The sequence below is a fragment of the Bos javanicus genome, chromosome 19 (genome assembly GCF_032452875.1).
Source record: "Bos javanicus breed banteng chromosome 19, ARS-OSU_banteng_1.0, whole genome shotgun sequence".
NCBI lineage: Eukaryota > Metazoa > Chordata > Mammalia > Artiodactyla > Bovidae > Bos > Bos javanicus.
The window spans coordinates 23870018-23891958 of NC_083886.1; the positions used below are offsets into that span (position 1 = coordinate 23870018).

Sequence of the window (21941 nt, forward strand, 5' to 3'; positions counted from 1 at the left end):
CACCAGAGTTCTCAAGACTGGGCTTTGTCAAGCATTTCACATTTCAGAAGCAGAATGACCTACGGAATCGGGTTTTACTTTAACCAAAATTAAAAATGAACCTTCCGCCATGGACCATACCCAAGAGCAGGGGTGCTGCAGAGAGCAGCTGAGAGGTAACCAGCCGGGTCCCTATTCCCCAGACTCAAATCCTGCCAAGAAAAACATTATTTGATCAACAAGTATATATTTTCTGCTGTGAGTCAGGCTCTGTGCTGGGCTCTGGAGATGATGAACAAATTAGACGTGGCTCCTGTCCTGATGGAACTGATTTATAGTCTAAGGGAAGAGGTGGAATAAAATCAGAGAAAGAATAATAATCTGAGAGGAGTGCTGAGAAGGGACTTGAGATCAGGGAAGACATCTCTTGACAAAGCAGCATTTAAGCCAGAATTGAGTGGAGGCAAATTAAGCTCGCTTTCGACCTGTATCCCAACAGAATCCTTAAGTCTTGCTCTTTGAGCCTCGATTCTTAATAGCAGTTCTTCTTGGCCCCCTACCTTATCTCCCCATTTCTTTTTCTTCATATATGTAGCAGTCGAGTTCCAAATTCTTAGCTTCCTCCTGCAAAACTTTGGAAGACTATTTTCATATTTTCATCTGTGGACAGGGCCACCTCTTTCTTCACTTCTGTAAGAGGAATAGACTTTAATCTGAAGATCAGGGTCACAAAATACAAGACTGTTAGGAGCACTCCAGGCTATGTAAAGAAATCCAACTCTACCTATCACAAAGATTTTATTTCTAATTGATAAAAAAGTGTAAACACATTTAAATCACCTTGCTGTTAAGTGTGTGTACAGCAAACACAGCTCCCTTGCAGTGGTTGCCTTTATTTACCTCTAGGTTGATATTCTGCCATGTATACAGCAGTAGCTAGACTGTGCATTTGGGTTCAAGGCAGCATACTCTATGACTGACTGACCACGCTTGTCCTTATTATCTTAAAACTTCACTGTCCACAGGAACATAAGACTATGGCGTATACAGTCAGCTTTTTAGGTATATATATCTACACATTGTACATATCCATCTAAATACACATGTGCTTCGAGAAAGGATGGGAAGAACAAAATGTTTTAACTTTTTAAATTTCCCAAATTATCTACACTGAAGTACTGTCACTTACATAAAAAAGGAGAAATTATACTGAATATCTCCCCTAACGATTCTAAAAACCTACTGTGTAACAGCCACACTTCTCACTTGCTTTATGAAGACCCCTACCACAATCATATTTTCCTTAAACCCACGTGTGATTTGGTATTATCTGTTCACATCATTCCAGCTTTCCTATCATTATATAATCATTCTTCTTATATTCCCCTCAAATCATTATTTTTGGACTTCTGGAGACCCTTCAAAGTAACACCAATGATTGATCCCATTTTTATGAGTACCTAGTGTGTATAATTGTTTATCTGATTGTTTGTAGGCTGTTGAGTACTACACACAACTCTGACTCCCTAAGCATAAAAGATTTAGCTCTTTTGTGAAAAATATTCAAAGATTGCTTTCTTCAAAAGATCACCAAGCCAAACATTTGGCCATATTTTTATTTACTACATATACTATAAACATATACAATACATGCTACAAAAAAAACATTTTTAAAATTTAACTGTCAAGAAAGTGTATAGTGTTATAATACAATGGCACATGTTTCATATTTTATTTCAAATTGGTTTGCTTATCATCCATTTCAAACCTTTAATAGTGAAATGTTACTTATGGATAATTAAAATTATCTATTTGCATTATTAACAATAAACAATTCCAACAATTAATAAGAATTAACCATGTCAAATATTAGTATCCAAAAAAATGGGTTTTTGCAGAAATTATTATATCAAATATAGCAGCCAATTGCGGTTTATTTTGCTCACTGACAATGTACATATGCACTTGAATAGGATTCTTGCATTTGCTTTTGGAAGATACTTATAAGAAGTCCTTTGAGTTCTTAAGGTCCAACAACTGCCAAACCCAGGCAAATCCAACCCAACAATTCATGTAATGGCTTTGGACAACCGATCACTGAGAAAGTCTTCTGATTTGGGTAGAGCTGCATGTTCCACCAAAATTACATATGATGAAAAGAGACATTACAAGCCAATATCAAGGTCAGAGGCAAAAAAAAAAAAAACACAAACATTCAAATCAGTTGTGACAAAGCTTTTCTACAAATATTTTAGATGTCATACTTTCAGGAAAACAAGATTCAACGTGTAGGGTTTTACAGTATCTACGCTCTAACTGAAAATGTAAGAGTCGTCAGATGGAATTAAATCTAGTATTGCAAACCTGTCCATTCAACATTACTGAGCACCCACTATGTGCATAGCACTGTGCCAACATTTTATAAGTTGAGTATTAATGTCTTTATCAAGCACTATCTTAGTGTGAGGTAAAAATATATTAAATTAGCGTCAACTCATTAGTTTGCTTGTGGTAATGTATGTAATCCTGTGCCAGCTGGCTTCCCTGTGCCATATAATGAGCTTCTGCACACCTCGCATTCACTCTCACAAATCTGTATGCCAGCTGTGCCAGGCACGGTGCTAGTCACTGGGATATCATGATTTAGCATACGTTCAATGAATGCAAATTAATCTTCACCTAGGCAAAACAACTGGAAAAATACTTTTCTAAAATGAGGCCTGAAGCAAAGAACACGGTGTTTCTATTGGTCATATCACACCACAGACCAGTAAGTGCTTCTAGACTGGGAACTAAATTTGAAAAAGTTTCATATGGTAGTCTAAATAGCCTACATCATTTTTGGTCTCAGAAGTCAATTCTTTGGAGCACCTTACCCTATATAAACCATTCCATACTTAAAAGGGTTTGTAAACTAAACTTGAACACAAAGAAAAAGCGCCCCAAGTGAAGGCAGTTTATAACATCGTGTATTTCAAGCACTATTCTGGCCATATGAAACAAATACATAAGTAATTCATGATTGGTTCAAACATTTTTCAAAGCACTAAAACCCTATCCCCAAACTCATGTAATTTTAACTTGATTTTTATACAAGTTGTACATAAAGCAAAGGGCAGAATTTGGCCCCCCAACCATCCATGGAATATTCTAAGTGATTGGTCCTTCCACTCCAAGTAGAAGCTAAGAATTTCAAGAAGTCCCCTGACAGAACAATGGCACTCAGGAGAACGGCATGCTGGATCCCATTAGCCAGGAGTCCACTGAACTGTGGTAGCAATGTGAACCTACTATGACCCTTTGAGGGATGGCAGAGAGCTGGGAGTTTGGCTGTCCACGCAGTGAATCCAATACTGGCTTAAAGCTATGCACTGAATAAAGTGCTCTGCACATCCTGCTTATCATCTGGAATGAAAATAAACACTTATCTTGAGAATTAACCTATCTGCAGGTCTAGGGAAAAGGAATTACAAGGCTTGAAAGAATCCCAAGAAAAAGTATGAAGCACTGACTGGGAAGGAAGACAAATGCCTCTAGTAGTGTCCTCAGAATTCTCAGGATTTGAACTGTCAGAATGAGTCATACAATGGTCATGTTCCATAAATGAAAAAGCAATCCCACTGGGTACTATTCACACGTGCACGATTACTTCATGGGGTGGAAGGGAACAGTCTATTGCCATTTGACAGCATAGTTTCAGAATGAAAACCAAACCGTTGAATAAATCAGGGTAAGTGGTGTGCAACACTTCTCTCCCGTCCATCAGTTTTCCACAGGTTGATTTGTATTGCCTAAGAAAAGGGAGGCAAGATGCTGCTCCTTTCAGATACACTCAGGCAATGGTGCTACCACCTAAAACCACCAATTCAAAAGTTAACACACAAGCCCTCCAGTTTCGTACCCTGAATATGGTAAATAAGACCAGGGATGGAGTAGTTCAGTCTAAAAAAGATCACAGGCAACAGAATGCTTATATAAACTAGACTGCTTTGACATCTGTAAGAAAACTGTATAGATGGCAATTGGAAAAAAAAAAAAAAAGATTGTTCCCATCTGTCAGCAAAACTGTTTGTTGAGCTATACTCAGCTGAAGTCCTCATCGGGATTCTGTTGATCCAGCAGACGGACATGTGTGAATGGGAAGTGACCTCGTTTGCCATTACACTCCCCTTCCCACTGACCACTCACATTAATCTTCGTAACCTTTACCAGCTCACCGACCTGCAGGAGGAGAATAAGGACAGCACTTTATTTCCAGTTATGAATGCAAGCTGAAAAACTCCATTCTCTGGTTAGCCATACCCTGCCCATGTGATTGCTCTAGGACTGATATTACAGAAACGGCTATTTGCTGCCTCCCAAGCCCCAGCCACCAGACCGATTACTTATGGTTAATGCAGGCAAGAGGAAGAAGTGATTTTAGCAGTGCAGAGAAAAACAGAGTACAGAAAATAGGAGGAATGCTAGAAAATGACACCTTTTGGAAAGTTCAAGGGTCTCTGGAGCAGCAACCCTACCTAGGATGATCTATATGCCCTGTCTTTGTAGCCACTACTCTTAGCTTCCTGCCTGGTCCACACTGGCCCTCCCCTCTCTGGCATATAGCAGTGCAATTCCCCAGCCCACTCTTATACACACATCCTGGCCTGGTGTTGCTTGTAGAGCAGAAGACAATCAGAGGAAGCATACATCATTTGGTCCCAGAAAACGGAAGTGTTCCCATCACTGTCCTACCAAGGCAAGGCTTCCCCACTTGGTACAGGCGAAGACTCCAAATTCTATCAGCTCCCTGAAAGCCTCAACCTTCTTCAGCTAGTTTTACTTGGCAGGCCACTGCCTGCCAGTCCCCCCCACTACCCACCCCTAAGCAGGTACTGACAGACTTTGCTGCTCTCTCAATGCCACCTGGTACCTGTTCCTTAACAGTAGGAGGATATCGTGTTTCTGCTGTTACAAAAAGTTTTCCTGTTGCAACATCAAATATTTTTGACAATCTAGGATATACCTGTGTCTTAATATGAAACTTAAAAGATAAGGTGTTTGATGAATGGATTCACCCTGTAACAAAGTATTTAACAATGGTGAGGTACGTTCCCAAATGCCACTAAAGAGCTTTATGACTATCCTTGAATTATCAACATCTGAGTTCTGCACACGCAAGTGGTTTCTAAACATTACTGTTCATTTGGTTTCATTAATAATGATATTTAACTCCCATAAAGTACTATAGTGCTTTATATAAAATCATTTTCTGATAATCATATAATCCTTTAAACAGGAATTCTTTTCATTTTACGTATGACATTCAGAACAACTACATGTTACACCTGAAGTCACAAAGCCAGTGACAGGGCTGAGATTTGAGCCCAGAAGTATCCAGCTCCCAAGCCCATTTATGTTCTTCCACTATATTAAGAACTTTCAAACTATGCTCCCCTAGCCCTGCAGGTTCCTTCCCTGCGAAGGCCTATGGGCTGACTACCAGCCAAAGCCAACTCGTTTAGGCCAGGGCCTTCTCTTAAACCAGCCTGATCTCACTCACAGAGGAATTAGGTTACCTACTGACCTACCTACAGTTTCCTTAAGAATTATATGAAAAGCTTAGAGGCCTAAAGTGGCTGCAGGAATCATAAGATGCTGAGAAAAGGAAGAGAGAAACCATGGAATATTAGAGAGACAGGGATAAGATACAAGGGTGAGAAAAGGCAGCAGCTTGATGGGTTAATAATGAAGATGAAGGCTGATGGGGAAAGGTGAGGAGAGAGGAAAATGACACTGCGTATCTGTCTTTGCAAACAGATCCAGCTCCTACAGGCTCTAGCACCCAGGGTTCTGTTTATTCCCAGCAATCTTCCAATTCAATTCCTGATATCTGAGCAGGCCAACTATGACAAGTAAAAATTTTCAGTCTTTGTAGAGGAAGATCTGAACATCAAATGAGAATTTCTTTGGTGGTAAAAACAGTCTGGAAGATTTCTTCTTATATCCCCAATTCTAGTTCTCAAGACTACCTCGCTTGTTCCCATCTTTTAAAAATTCTTAACAGCATTACAAGAAGTTAGGCTCTATATAAACTCCGTAACGTGTGACTATTCCTTAGTGAATTTTCCTCCTTCCTGACCTGTCAGCTACCTTTGACTCCCCATCCTTCACACACACACACACACACACACACACACACACACACACACACAACACATTACTGGAATTAATGCCCCTCCACCACTAGCCCCTTGCTATGTTACAGTAAACTTTACTAAGTGCAACGCTCTTCCCTCTCATTTTTATTATGTACTCATGTTATACTCAAGTGCTATTCAGACAGCTGGACCCAGAATAAGTTCCTGACCTTAAGAAAGAAAAAAAAAAACACTTAAAGGAATAGGTATGCTCGTGTCAAAAATTTAAACTGCCACTCATGGGACTTCCCTGGTGGTGGTCCAGTAGTCAAGACTCTGCTTCTACTGCAGGGGCACGGGTTCGATCCCTGGTTGGGAAACTAAGATTCCACATATAGGAAAATAAATAAATAAATAACCTTGCCACACATGTTAGATTCTCCTCCAGATGGCCAGTAAGTGGCCAGTTTCTTTTAAGAAGCTGGTCTGATGCCATCCCAGCTATCTTAATCCATCATTTTACTGATATTAAAAACACAACTAAGGGACATGAGGGAACAATCTGGAATGGTGAAAACATTCTATACTTTCATCTGGGTGGTTGTCACATAGGTATATATGCATATAAATTCACTGATCTACATACTTATATACTTAGGACTGGTACATTCTACCAAATGATTTCATATCTAAATAAAAAGGTGAAAAGAATGTTATGTTTCTCCAGCTTTTCTTTGTTGCTCAGTTGTGTCTGATTCTTTGTGACCCCATAGACAGCAGCATACCAGGCTTCCCTGTCCTTCACTATCTCCCAGAGCTTTTCTAGGTGTTTTGTAAAAGACGGGTCTTCAGGATACAAATTTAAGTCCACCATTCTACTTGACACCAAAACCCAGGTTTAAACACCTCTCTTTAAGACTGTCATTCTAAGAATAAGATTGTTGTTATTCTTAAGCATTCAAAGTGCTGTCTCAAATCATGTCCCAAAGAGCTCTAAGCAACGGGTAGTTAAAATGTGGACCATCCACCCGCTCCATGGCATCAGTACCACAAAACCACACTAGCTTCTCTACAAGAGAGCAAAGCCTTCTGCTCTGCCCTCAGACCATTCTTCCTGCAGAATTCTAAGTGAGAAATGAGTCAGGGCTCCCATACAGCAAGATGCTAGTAGGGAAAAGAATGAAGTGCAAGATAGGCCTTTGGACAGCATCAGGGTCATCTCTGATATACACTCTCTTGGTTCTAACTACAGAGAAAGACTCAGGAAAAGCAACCATCTTCTAGAACCCAGAATCGTTTTTTTACAGTTGATTAGGTTCTTGGCAGAAAAGTCCAAACATCAAGGGGTGAAAGAAAGGTTGGGTCATGACTCTGAAATGGTTCTGATTTTTAAACGGGTAAAAGAGGAAAGCTGTAAGCATTTAATAAGCTAATTAACCTGCCCAAAGTGGCCTTGAAGCACAAATACTTCGAGGTAGACCTTATTAAAATTAAATACCTATGCATAATACCCTATGGGTTCTTTCTCCTGAAATAGTCAAAGCACATAGGGAGTCCTGGGGTCAAGAACAGACAAGTCCCAAAGGCAAAAACATGACTATCTTTGAGAAAACATGCTATGGAGCCTGAGGCAGAGTGCAGGAGGGGATGGGGCAGTCTAGGAATATGGCACTCCACTAAGCGCAGTTCTTTCTCCAAGTCAGAAATGACACGGTAATTTGTGCTCCTCTCCCTGTTAGGCAACAACACTCTAAAGGAGAGTTCCCTCAGGCAAGACCAGGGAGGATCAGGGGGTGCACACAGGTTTGAAGCTTGGTGTACTAATTCAAAGACAAAGAAAGGGAGACTGAGTGCCTGCCCTAGAAATGCTCCAATTTTAAGACACAAAGGAATGTACTTGCAGTAATAACTGTAGTTCTCACATTACCAATTTCAAAATTCACATTACAGATGGAAGAAAAAACTCATCTGCGCACTAATGAAAACGAAAGAACTTCTAAAGGACCTGAAGCACGACAAGGCAGTTAACCTTTCTTTTCATGAGGCAGACTTCACTAACACCTTGTAAAGGAGAGACTGATGATGCTTTCACCACCAAGGTACTATTTTAGTGTTGAGTTAGTTCCTAGTCTCTCAACCCTATACCACACCCTCAGGAGTAAGTCTGCAAGTAAATCATGGCGTCATCTGTAAAGAGGACCGAATGTAGTTACTCTCTTTTCCTCACTCCCAGGGAACTTAATGAACACTCACCTTTACCAGTGAGTTCCAGGCATAATTAGAAAAAATATGAAGTCCAAATGGCATTAATTTTTGGTGTTCCCTAAATAGGAGACGGATAGGGTCAGATACCACTGAGGGACTTTACTTTCACCATGCATTGGAGAAGGAAATGGCAACCCACTCCAGTGTTCTTGCCTGGAGAATCCCAGGGACAGGGGAGCCTAGTGGGCTGCCATCTATGGGGTCGCACAGAGTCAGACACGACTGAAGCGACTTAGCAGCAAACAGGAGACACCAGAAACTGTGACCTCCCCTGCTGGCGCAACCCCAGGTGACTGCTTTTCTAGTTTCTATCCCTGCTATCTAAGAGGAAAGGCATCAATAGTTGCCAATGCTTCTTTGATCCAGATTTGCTGCATGATTCCTGTGAGCTCAGGACAGGAAACATATAACTAACTTTATGTAAATAAAGCCCGGGAAACCAAGCGCAGAGACAGACTACAAGGACTTTGTTTTCAAAGACTTTCAAACACACCAAGAACACATTTCAAGATCTGACTGAAGGAGGGAAAAAGGTAAGAAAACTACAGCAATCTAAGACAGGGCTCGGCAAACTGTGTGGCCCATGAGCCACATCCAGCTTGCTGCCTGTTTCTGTAAATAGCTTCACTCTAACACAGCGAGCTCATCTGCTGTTTTGTCTATGGCTGCTTTCTAGCTACAGTGGCAAACTGACAGAGGCTGCATGGCCTGTGAAGTCCTTCACAGGAAAAGTCTGCAGATCCCTGATCTACAGAATAGGTAATATTTAGGGCCCATCTAAAATCTTTAAAATCAGTGAAGACAAGTGAGGCCAATTCAGTCTTAATGATTCACTTGCCTCAGAGACGGACTGAAGTGCACATGGCTCATATTCGTGGATCATTGCAGGTCTTTGAGATTTAACTCGTAGATACATTTCCTGATGTCAAGCAAAAGCACCACACTGAAGACAGGTGTTACCCTGACTGTAGTCCAAGTCCAAAAAGATCTTTCTGTAGCTCAACAACTGATAATAACTGAAACTAAGTTCCCCACCCTCTTGATGAGAGGTACACGGAACAGATACATTTTAGCTCAATACAAGGAATTTTCTAAGAACTAGTACAGTCAACGAGACCCGAGGTTCCCAGACTGAAGAGTCAGAGGCACTGCCGCCAATTCTGAGGGGTCCCACCAAGTATTCTGTATTTTTGAGGGAAACAGAAATATCTGATGTCTGTTATGCCATGTGAACTACAAACTCAAAACTGTTAACAATTTTGACATCAGATTATACTACATCCCTTTCAAAGATGTCATGTCTTTGCAAAGCTGGGCTTTGGCAGTTGCTATAATAAAAATCAAGTACCTTATGAAAATAAATGTGGAACAGGAAATGAAGGTGGCAATGTTCCACATGATCCCAAGGTTTGAGAAACTTTGCTATTTAATGGGGGGTTAAATAACTGACTATTTTATTAAAATGAAAATATTCATAACTTTCAATTATGTTTATTATTTTTTCAAGTGGGTATGAAGTTATTATACATATAGCCAAGACTTGTCACGCAGTTCTTACACTTCCTAATCTCATTTTTTCTCTCTGGAACAAAGGGGAAATTAAGATCTTCATTTCACTTTTCCATATATAGGTCAAAAGGCCTAAATAACTTAAGGTTTCAGAGCTCTACATGGGGAGATGTAGAGTTAATATAGTCACTGCTGCATATAACCAGGGACTCATGGAACTTTACATCTTCCCTATCTGTGACCAGAAGAACAGGTTCACACCTAAGTCCACCTGAAAGGCTCCTTGGTTACTCAGAAGTCTTATCTATCAAAGGCAAGAGGCCAGGCTGAATCAGAAAATGGAAGTTACATGAATAGTACATTCCAAGATAATATGATTGTTCTGGACAGTCTACAGAGGCATGAAATAAACTTTAACACCTGCAATTTACAAGATAAGATTCACCACTATTCCAGCTCCCAAGGAGCCATGACTCGTGAAACCAAAACCAATCAAATTGAAATCTCAGATCAAATCTAAGACCAAAAAAGTAAATGAGTAAATGGTGCCTCTGCACTGTTCTAGTGTTACTTCCAGTGTTTCTCCTTCAAAATACATTTGTTTAAAATCTCTTTATTAGAAGCTCCAGGATGGAACAGATGGTGTCTTCCTGGTTCGGTTACATTCCCCAGAGTTACAGTGAACCGAGGAATACCCCTACTTTGGTTGTTTGCTAGAATTAATCCCTTCTTTCCAACAACCTTCATTCCTACTAGAGAAATCTGATGGGTGGGAAAAGAGGAAGGAGTCATTGACTTATATTCTACTGGAGGACTCTGGTCACAGCAAATATACCATGCAGGAAACATCCATCTGTAAGGGGAGGACAGGTGGATCCTGAACATAAGTACAGAAACCCTTCCTTAAAAACAACCTTAGAGAGACACCGATATTTAACACAGTAAAACAAAGTGGCTTTGACGGAAGTAAGAGAGGTGACCCAGAGCGCTGCATCCGCAGCTATCTTCTGGGAAATACTAGGAGTTTGGACCCTTACTATACCTGGGGCTCTGCCCACTTCTAAAATGCAATGATTTCAACATCAATTTCAAGTTAACTGTAAAACTTCTCCGAAATGTGCCTAGCTTGTCTACAGATCTCAATCTATAATGGGTCAACTACAGCAATGAATTTTTTTCTCATCAGAATGCGAAGGTCAGAAAGTCAGAGCTTCCTAATCTTATCTCCTGGCTTCATCTCCACAGGGACTAGGCATCAGCTCCTATGGAAAACCAGAGATGGGAAAGGAAACTGCCTCCCTGCACGGAGAGTACACATGAGGACACGCTGCCAGTTACACCACACAAAACTGACAGGAGGGCAGTATCACCACCACAAAACAAAAAGTACCACAGATGCAATCTGGGCATGGATGAAAAGGCCCCACTGTAGATCTGGACTCCTCATCTCTCCAACTAGTTTAAACAACCCATTCAATCCATCCCTTACTTTTTTCAATAAATGAATAGGGGTATCTAAGGTCTTTTCTAGCTTTAGATTTCTGTGATGCTAAACTAACATGATGTTTTCTTAAGTACATGAGGTGTTTTTAAAGTTATTATTTGGGGTATTTGTTCTAACGTGAAAGAGGCTATTGTCATCAGTCAACACATGTGGCTCAAAACTAATACCCAACCAAAAAAGGAAACTTACTGACATCACAAACCACTCTTCTACTTTAGTCTTTATTGCACAAGGTTTAGGTTTCACAGTAGGGGAGCAGCTCGACCATTCTGGAGCACTAAGGCTTCTAATTAAGGCAAGCATCGTTGGGGCAAACAATTCTGGGAATTCCCTGATGGTCCAGTGGTTAGGACTCGGCATTTTCACTGCCATGGGCCCAGGTTCAATCCCTGGTTAGGGAACTGCTGCTGCTGCTAAGTCACTTCAGTCGTGTCCGACCCTGTGTGACCCCATAGACGGCAGCCCACCAGGCTCTCCTGTCCTTGGGATTCTCAAGGCAAGAACACTGGAGTGGGTTACCATTTCCTTCTCCAATGCATAAAAGTGAAGTCGCTCAGTCATGTCCGACTCTTAAATCCTACAAATTGCTCAGTGAGGTCAAAACCAAACCAAACCAAACCAATTCTCTTTGAGAAAGGAATTGCAAGTGGAAGCAAAATTAATGTGGTAACTATTCTCTCCTGGGTATTAGCTAGCTATTTCCACACTCCAGCCCAGTGCTAACAGGGCCTGCAATAAATGTCGAGTCACAGCTGTCATGGGCACAGCACCATCTTGGCTGTTGCCATCATATGAACTTAAATGAAAACATGAACCTAGAAACTTGTTTTCCTTATCCTCCAAATTCTAAGTGGGAAAAAGTAGTGTAACCTAGACAACATATAATTCCTTTCTCATCAAAAGCAGGACACAATACTTTTCAGTCACAACATGACCTCAAAATACACACATTTTAAAAGCACACATTTTTTTTCAGTCAAACCTGTAGACCTAACCCTCCTTTGCACCCACTCTTCAGAATGCAAAAGAAAAACTTTAAATCCAGTAATATCAGACTATTTCAAATAAATTTCAGCTCACTGTACAGCCTTTTACTTAGGCAACTCCCACTCCTCAGTGTATAAGCATGATCCAAAGGATTTTAGAGATTTCCATTTACAAAAATATATTAATACTTTAGCCCCTTCTCTGCTAACCTGCCCCCCCACCTGAGTAACTTCAGCCTATGTTCATGAAATTTAGCTACTTGCTTAAAGTGATCATATCTGAAAGGCTCTGAAAGACAGGAAAGCATGCCACTTCTACACTAGCTTTTATGCTGAACCACTACCTCTGCATAACTCAGAAAGGGAGGGAGGGAAGGAGGGAAGAAGAAAGAGAAGAGGTAAGAGACAAAGCTGTGAGTGCTAAGGATAAGAATAAATACAATGCAATGGTTGGCCAGAGGAGATGGGCTACCAAGGATAACTATTCACCAGTAAAAGGTAAAAATTTATTCCTCAGGAGGAACTGGTTTCTTGAGTATAAAATGCATCAAACAACAAAGACCAAGTAAACCTGCTGCTTCTTGGAATTAATACTTTTGGGTATCTATCTCATTATACCTTTACAAGTAATCAATGGTAAGAAACCCCAAGCCCCCTAAAGTAAAAACACATTTCTGTAAGAAAATTCATTTAAGTATTTTGATAGAGACCACTTATACTCAAATTTGTGGAGCCCACTTATTTCAGATAATGATAAACAGAAAGAAACAGATTAGAATGTAGATGAAAAAAAATATTTTAGGTTAATTCCTGTGAATTCAGGTGGTGTTATTAAAGAAGTCAAAGTATGGTTTAGTAAATCAATCAGAACATTCAGTTATACAGTTTTAAGCTTACTCATTCCAAAATAGGTTTTCTATAAAAAAGAGAAAACCCCACATTAAGTGCCAAGATCAGTACTTAATGGTAAAAGTACCATTCAACATCTATAACAATGTTACAACGCTGCTGCTTGTATTCAGCATTCCTACAAAGCTCTAAGAGGTCTGAAAGGGAGACCCTGTAGCAGATCTCTTCTTTCTACATTTTGCACATTATGTACCTCCAAAGCCAAGGCTGTCTTGTCGTAGGCATTAGGGACTCGCTTCTGGATTACCCTGGCATAAATGGGCCCATTCTGGAGGTTAGGGAGCGGAGTGTTGACGCTGGGTTGGGCATAGGGCCCAGGCTCCGGCCCACCCAGTGGCTGTGGGTGGGAACCCTCCTGGTTACCTCCAATCAGAGCCGATACTGAGGCGGAGGCAGGTCTATACTTCTCCACGTAAGGGACTGGAATCATCCCTCTCTTGCCTTCGCTGTCCTCTGCATTCCACCACTGCTCTTCAGGCTTATCCCGGATTCTCAGGATGTCTCCTTTCTTAAAGGGAAGATCTTCTTCATCATTCCCATTAAAGTCAAAGAGGGCTCGTACATACTCTGCCTCTTCCTGCCTGAGAATCACTCCACTACCCTGCCTGGATCTGGAAACTGGTTCTATCAACGTTGTAGTGTCCAAATAGTGTATTTTGTAGAATTCCAGTAAAGCAGGCAATGAATCAAATTCTTGATCTCCTATTCGGAGTCTGGAGGGACTCACCCCTAAAAAAAAAAAAGAGTAGGGTATTATTGAAAGATATACTGGAGATGAAATGCAGATTTTAAGCATCTCCCCGCACATATTTACTCAATATTTAACCAAAAAGAAAGAGAAGGAAAAAAATAATCTAAATAACCCCTTCTCCTAACAGTAAACTAAAATCATACTTTGTAGCTCAAATGTTCCCTGGGAATAAAGTAAGCGATCACCACCTGCAGCAGAGAAGAGACAGAGGCTGTGATAGAGCAACCACGCCTGTCAGGACAAGCTCACATATTGGACCAAAGACAGAGCACCATGGAGACTTCTTGTTCATTCTACCAAAACGTTCTGTGGCTATTCGATTTACAGAGTACAAGGGTTCAAGGCTGTGTTAGTCTTCTTTTTCTTTTCAACCTCAGGAAATGTAGCAAGCTCTCCGTTTTCACAGGTCCCAGCAGCTATCCCAACAAAAGGCGGGATATTTTATTCTCAATTTTTCACTACTGCAAACAATGCTCTTATGAGTGCTTTTATTAATGAACATTTTTTATTACCTCCTTAGGATAAACTTCTTAAAATGCAACTGCTGGATCAAAGGGTAAGAACACTAAGGTTTATGTTGCCTGTCGTCCAAAAAGTTTTGATTTTACACTCGCACCAGTGGATTATGAGTTCCCATTTCCCCCATGTCCTTGCCAGAACAGCAAGGATGTCTCTTCTTAAATATCATCTTTGATTGTTTGATGTTTTTCACATTTATTGAATATCTGTACTTCTTTTGTGAAAATTACTTGTTCGAGTTCTTTGTTAAAGAGAGGGCCTAAACTACCCTCACCACTCCTATTAAAACCAGTCAGTCAAAACAAAAACCTAACCAATCCATCTAAAAACCCTTTGCTGTTAATGCTGTGAAACAGGAACACTGCAGTAGCCCAGCTGTCTAAATTGCTTCGCCACTCTAAAAAAATGAGACCAAATTATTTTGTTCCGTGTTAGAAAACGCTCTGTCCAGATAGACGAGAAAAAGTACATTTAAAATTCTCTCCTGGGGAGAGGTGAATGATAAACTTTGGAGGTTAACCAGAAGTCCTCAGTATAGAACGTATATTGATGAGTGACTTCTCTTTGCACCCATATGAAACAAAGGCCGAGCCTCAATTTAGAGGACAGATGCACATTTCTTACATTGCAAAAGTCCATCTGTGGAATTCATGGCTATAAACTAAAACAAGTTAATAGCCCACAGCCAGTAATGCTGGCTGTCTCTCTGACTCAAGATGTTGAAATACATGCTCATACCCAGGATTGTCCATCTATGGCAAACACTCCTCAGACACTAGCAGAATGCAACCCCAATAGTTCCAAGTACAGAGCTGGTGACTGGAGAGATGATTTTGGTTATGACCATACCAGAGCACAGTGGTGCTATATGCTGGAGTTTCTCTTCTCTAAACTTGATCACTGATGGGTAATTATTCCTATTCCAGCCTGGTAAACAAGGAAGACGCATGGCTACCTCATCCATCACCTCTAGGCTACAGTGATCCTTCAGGCCTGTGGAACTATGTGAAAGACAGAGTCAGTGTGAGCTCCAAGAAAATCTACTTTGTACTGCCTGGTCAAGAAAGCCTAAAGGGCAGAGTGGTAGGGAGAACCTTCACACCAGCAGAGAACCTAGCTTAGAAAGTTGTCCTGGTGACACCTAGGAAGAAAAGTTCCCTTCTTAGAATTCACCCAACAATACGCCAAGGTACAACTGCCAATATGGCTGTCACTAGTCACCCTTTAGGGACCGTGTCATTAAGTGTTAAGACAATGAACGTAACTCTCAAGTGAGGAAAATCTGTCCCCAGGTTTGACAAACTCACAGCATAGCTGGGCATACAAAGGCAAACACAGTGTGGCTGGTGAGCAAGGGGCATAGCAGCATGTTTCAGGAAGACATTCTTTTTCTCCCCTGGCATTCACTTCCAATTGGGGATGTACTCTTACAAAAATCAGTGGCAACAACAAGCTACGTTTTAAGATAGAACAAAATTACGATAAAAGAATAGCTCTTTCCATTCCTGAATGGTTCTTTCTTTCCTTCTTTCATTTTGCCCCATTGGGAAGCTTGCGAGATCTCAGTTCTCTGACAAGGAACTGAACCAAGATCCCAGCAGCGAAAGCCTGGAGTCCTAACCACTGAACCACCAGAGAACTCCCTCTTTTCCTATCCTAATGACATTATAATTATTCCATAGAGGAATACCTGTTTTTGTGTACTGCTGCAGCAGTTACATGTTTTATATATATATATATATATATATATATATATAGGCAATCAAGCTTCAGGAGAGGAGGGAGAACAAAATATACATACATAAGTTCCAGATAAGCCCAAACCTCACCACAGCCATGTGCTCCGGCTCCTTTTCCCTAGTTCATCTCTTTCCAACCACAAACAGCTAAAGCCAGGAAATAGAAGGGCGGGAAAGGAAGGAGACACAGTCAGTCAGTCTAGAGAACAGAACCAACAGCAGAGTTCTCATAGCTTGGACTTGGAAAACCTCACTGACTTGTTCTCCATCAAACCTGTGCTGGATTCTAAATGTGCAGTTATGAACATAGTCAGAAATCAAAATCAATGCAGTCTGAGCTATCTTTTAACCAAAAGAGCTGTACATGCTCAACTCATCACTTCCAAGCATGTCAGCCCTCAGGTTACAACAGTTTTTACAATACCATTCCCTGAGGGTTTTATGAAGAACACCCGAGAGCTCTGTGGGCTAAACAGGCCAAGTCACTTCTGGCGTGGGCATCGCCACAGTGGCTCCATTATCAGTCTCTTAATCTCACACTTCTTCTCCTTTCTTCTCTCCTAAATTCTCATTCCCTCTCTTCTTTCTCCACTGCCTATGGTATTTATAGAGGTTCCTTGAACGCTCTTACCATCTGTCCACTACAAAGAACTAACAAGGCCACTGACTTCATTTGAGAAAGTATCCTGAAGAAGTTCTAAAAATGGTGGCTATCAGCATGTGACTTTGCAGATTCAGACTTACAAAGTTTGAAGAATTCAGGCTGTGGTATTTCTAGCTATCTGAATTGTTATTTAACTTTTCACAGGGATCTATACTACTAATAATAAAATTTCTAAAAGTAGCTGGTATATTATAGATGCCCAATAAAAGGCAAATGAGCTTAATATATATCCCCCAAACCTCTGAACACCTCTGTAAATTTTCAATTCTTCCCAAAGAAGATTCCACAGAATCTCAAGATGCTTCTCAAAAAGTGCTGTGGTCAGACTGGTTTGAAAAACCCACTATCCAATACCTGCCTGTCTAGAGTCACAATTTCACATGAACATAGGGAAGGCTTAGAGAATCCAGCGATAAACGCACTTTCTTTTACTACGGATTTTGGGGCGGGGGGGCGGGGTCTAAAATCTTTAAGTAACTCACTAAAGAACTCCTCATAGAACCACTGAATATCTTTAACTCATTAAAGAGTGAATCATGAGGACCAGGTTTGAGAACTACAAGGATGAGCCAAACAAATGAAATAAATGCTGGATGTTCACAAAGCCAGCAGTGGTTAAGAGGCAATCCCCTAGGATCTCCAGAAGTAGCCTGGCCCAGCACCACCTTGAAGAGGCAGCACAATCATCACCCTAGCATCTGCCCCCACCCCCAAAATGAGACAAGCTTTTATGTTCCCCTCACCCACTAGGGCCAACAGGTAGGAGGTTCTGGGCTGAGCGGGTAATGGAAGCCATCATCTTATTTCCACACACTGGATCCAAAGTTCCTTCATACTTCTTGATGCACCCCCACCCAGCACTTACTCCTTCAGACATGCTGTGAGCCTCTCAAAGCTGAGAATTGTTTTCCATTTTGCTTCAATTTTTCCCTCTCCACCACATCTGTTAATATACCTAACGCTAGTTCCATTCCTAAGCATTTAATATTTAAACTCATTTAACCCTTGAAATAACCCTGTCAGCACTATTTCCCCTCTTTCACTGATGAGGAAACTGAGGCAGAGAGAAGTTAAAGAACTTGCCTAAAGTTATATGAGCAGTAAGCAGAAGGTAAGGAAGGTTCAAACCCAGACTTCAGAACACAAGCTTTTAACTATTCTCCCAACTCATATTTACTGTTTTATTGACTGTTTATTGGACAAGGTCTAGTAAAACCTCATGTTCAAGAGGTAAAAACTAATGGATCAATCAACGATTGCAAAGTCTTCCCAAGAGGTACACCTGACAGAGTGTGACCGGTAGACTTGACCAAGCCCTGCCCTATGGCCCTGGGGCACAGTCAGGGGACTTCCAGGCAATGGCAGCACTGGCAGCCTGTGGGAGCTAAACACAAGTTAAAAACAAGCTAACCAGAAAAGGCTGAGAATATCTGGTCTATTTTGTTCATATACCTCTAAAATGTATATCTAAGCCATTCCGTACAAATTCATCCTATGCATTATGTCCACAAAATACATTATATAATCCTAAACAAAAAGCTCATTTCCCATATTTAATCTGCCAAATAAGGTTATTAAAAACCTCTTCATCACTGACTTTAGATAGCAGATGCATACTGCCTGAGCGCTAAAGCCAGCTTCTTGTCATCCTTTCCTTTGGTCTTTACTTAGGCCATGCCACGCGGCATGCAGGACCTTAGTTCCCCAACCAGGGATCAAACCCATGCCCCCACAGTGGAAGCCTGGAGTCTTAACCACTGGACAGCCAGGGAAGTCCCTCCTTTCAGTCTATAAACAGAACCTGGGACCCAGAACAGAGAAAAAAGTGTTGAGGCTTCACACTGCACTGCTGGGATATCAAAAGTAAACTGGCTTTGACAGAAAGCAGTGCAGTGTAACAGTGTCAGCTCTCAGGCCACAATTCCTAGGTTCAATTCTGGCTCAGTCACTTACAAGCTGTGTGACTTTGGGGCACTTTACTGTATCTCTGTCAGTTTCCTCATCTATAAAATGGAAATAGTTTAATAAGTGGAGATCATAGTACTTTCCTCACTGGACTGTTATAGACAGTAAATGAGACAAGGCATATAACGTACTCAGCAAAGTGCCTGGCACAGAATAACCAGTCAATAAATGTCAGCTATTAATATTGTATATGCCTCTCTAAAATTGAAGAAATTCTTCTGTGTGGTTTCAAAAGAAAAGAGCTTGATGGGGGGAGGGGGAGAACAAAGATTAAGTAATCTTTATAAAGACAGCAACTAAATAAATTGTCCTATGCAGAAAATAGGGTACATGGCAGAAACAAAAAGGACCACAATGCCCGTGAACCTTCCACACCCCAGCCACAAACTCTGGCAATCCTCACCTTCTCTCCTGGGCCAAAGATCTGAATTCATATCTGTTATGAAAAGGTGGAGCTCAACATTAAGCTAACAGCTGAGATTAAAGTTATTAACACCAAGACGTGGGGAAAGCTCAAACAAAGCTGTGTGTTAGTCACTGAGTCGTGTCCAACTCTTCGCGACTCCATGGATTGTAGCCTGCCAGGCTCCCCAGTCCATGGGATTCTCCAGGCAAGAATACTGGACTGGGTTGCCATTTCCTTCTCCCAGGGATCTTCCCCACCCAGGGATTGAACCTGGGTTCTCATGCACTGCAGGCAGATTCTTTACCATCTGAGCCACCAGGGAAGCCCCTGCTGCTATTTCCAAATTTTGCAACCAACAAAACACACAAAAGGTTGAGAACTTGAGTTTCAGTGACTGTTTGCCATCATGTCACTGCACAGTAATGCAAAACCCCAGATATCATGAAGGTGGTAAAAAGTAGAACATATTTGGTTTAGAGCAAACACACATTCCCACCTCATGTTATAATGCTATTAAACCAAACAGACTGAGAAAGACCTAGAATAATTTGTAAGCTTTACGATCCCTATGCTTTTTTTTTTAATTGGTATGTGTTAACAAGAGATTATCCCATTTCATTTCTGGTCAGAGAGAATAAACCTAAATTAGGACTCTCCTAAAAAAGTAAGTCTGCAAAGGCTGGTTCAGGAGTCTAATTCAGGTGAGACTGGCCTGAATCTAGTCTCACGTGGTCAGGATTAAACTGCTTCCACCTGGAACAGCGAGGTGGCACTAAGACTCTCCGTACTGTTACACAGATAACAATAACCTCAGAATTACTCTGTATACCACAAATCTCAAGTACCAAATGCACAAATCCCTTTAACAACTCCAGTGGCCTGGGTGAGTGTCATGTCTCAACCTTTAGCAAGGAAGATCCAGTGCAGATCATTTAAACTCTCAAGAGAGTCACTTCAGTGGGATCTGTTTTCAACATCTAGGAAGACTCAAGCCACAGCCCTCAACTTACTGAACAAGGAGAGGCCCTGGAGGACAAGACTGATAACGTTCAAGTCCAGGGAAAAATGAACTTCCATTCACTTTCAGGGGAGGGATTGTTTCCACTGGCTTATTTCTGAATTATTTCCTGAAATTAAAAAAAAAATATCTTTCCTCCACTGATTGCTTTGAAAACTATAACCCCCTCATTTTGGAGAACAGTCTCTGGACGCTAAGATCTCTTGGACACAGTCAGCCGGGTATCAGCTTATTCAGGGCTGGTCACAGAGGCTTTTCTTCTATAACCAAGGCACTTAGCTCACCACCTTCATTCTCCGCGGGGGAAGAGGAAGGTAAAAGTATTTTGGAAAAATGCCCAAGAAAGGAAAAAGCTGACCGATTTCCTGAGGGTGTCTCCATCCCTCTCGGCCAGTATGTGGTGACTTCCTACCAAAGGCCACCAGGGGAGTATAGCCAAACCCGGCTCTCCGACACTGCAGGAAATGTTTCAAGCCTAAAAAGCCACTTGTAGGATTATCGGATTCATTCCCGGCACCGCTGCCAAGTGATGCCCCCGCAGTGCCAACATCATTCTCAGCTCTTTGTCCCCACGTTGCCCGGCTCTGCTCGGGCGCTAGCCCCACCCTGGGGCCGAGGCAGTTCCCCTTCCCCTGGGCTGTCCTCCCAAGTCACACCCAGAGGCCTGGGTCAGCGGCTCCTCCTCCCCCACACACTCGCGCTGGTCCGTGGGAGCGAGCCCCGGCAGAAGCTGCGCCCCGGCCACGCTCACTCCAGCCCTGTGCCCACGTCCCTCGTGGGGGTGAGCTCTCGAGGAGCAGCCAGGCTGGGGAGTTCCGCGGCCCTCACCCCCGCCCGGGGCCTCCCGTCCCGTCCGTCCCTCACCGGGCGGAGGCTGGGCGGGCGACGGTGGCACCGGCGGGCGCGGGCCGCTGCTGTTGATGATGTAGTGGGAGACGCGCGAGTTCTCGGAGACGCTGAGCACATAGTCCCCGGGGCTAGTGCTCGAGTCCCGCACCAGGAACACCCCGTGCCGCTGGCCCTGCAACAGCGCCACCGCCTCCTGCCGACTCAGCCGCCCCCAGTACCAGCTACTCCGCTCCTCCGAGTCGAAGTTGCCCGCCATGGCCGCCTCCGCGCCTACACGCTGGGCCGCCGCCGCCGCCGCCGCCGCAGCCGCGCGCGCCCCTCCAGCCCCGGCCCCGCCGCCCAGCGGACCGGCTCGGGTCCCAGCCTCACAGCAGCGCCCGAAATGGCGGCGGCGGCCGCAGGCCTTCCCCACCGGAAATGACGTGATCCTGGCCCCCCGGAGGATGCCGGGAAGGGGACCACCGCCCGCCATTGGGAGAAGGGCAAGCGACAGATCGTGAGAGCACTGCGCATGCGGCCTCTTGGGCGTCGCCGCCTGGCTGGGACTGGGACTGCAGAGGGTGACGGGGCGTCCAGGACCGAGGGGCGGGGCTTCAGCTACCAGTCGGCTGTTGGCGACGCGGTTCTTTGCTCCTCCAGGTTTCAAGTTACTGGAAGGCCCAGGCTTCTAGGCAGCGACTAGGGTACAGAATTAGAGCAGAAAAGGTGATTAGAGCAGAAAAGGCCCCAGGGGCTGTGTTTCCTGAGACTGTCTTTTTC

At 42.6% G+C, this 21941-nt stretch overlaps 1 protein-coding gene and 1 non-coding gene across 3 annotated transcripts; one reads left to right on the forward strand and one right to left on the reverse strand.

Annotated features, from left to right (window-relative positions):
* Positions 1–1553: 1553 nt before the first annotated feature.
* On the reverse strand, positions 1554–21596 carry CRK (CRK proto-oncogene, adaptor protein). 2 transcript variants are annotated; one of them, XM_061390627.1, is made up of 3 exons: positions 21198–21596; positions 13635–14000; positions 1554–4200 (listed from the first exon to the last, which is right to left on the reverse strand). In XM_061390627.1, the coding sequence occupies exons 1-3, from the start codon at positions 21436–21438 to the stop codon at positions 4193–4195; spliced, it is 615 nt and encodes a 204-aa protein (XP_061246611.1). In that variant the 5' UTR covers positions 21439–21596; the 3' UTR covers positions 1554–4192. The 2 variants fall into 2 exon arrangements, with proteins under 2 accessions (XP_061246611.1, XP_061246610.1); XM_061390626.1 differs by having other exon boundaries at positions 13465–14000; positions 21198–21595.
* On the forward strand, positions 11705–11777 carry TRNAE-UUC (transfer RNA glutamic acid (anticodon UUC)). Its single transcript has one exon. It is a non-coding gene; the product is annotated as a tRNA-Glu (tRNA).
* Positions 21597–21941: the final 345 nt, after the last annotated feature.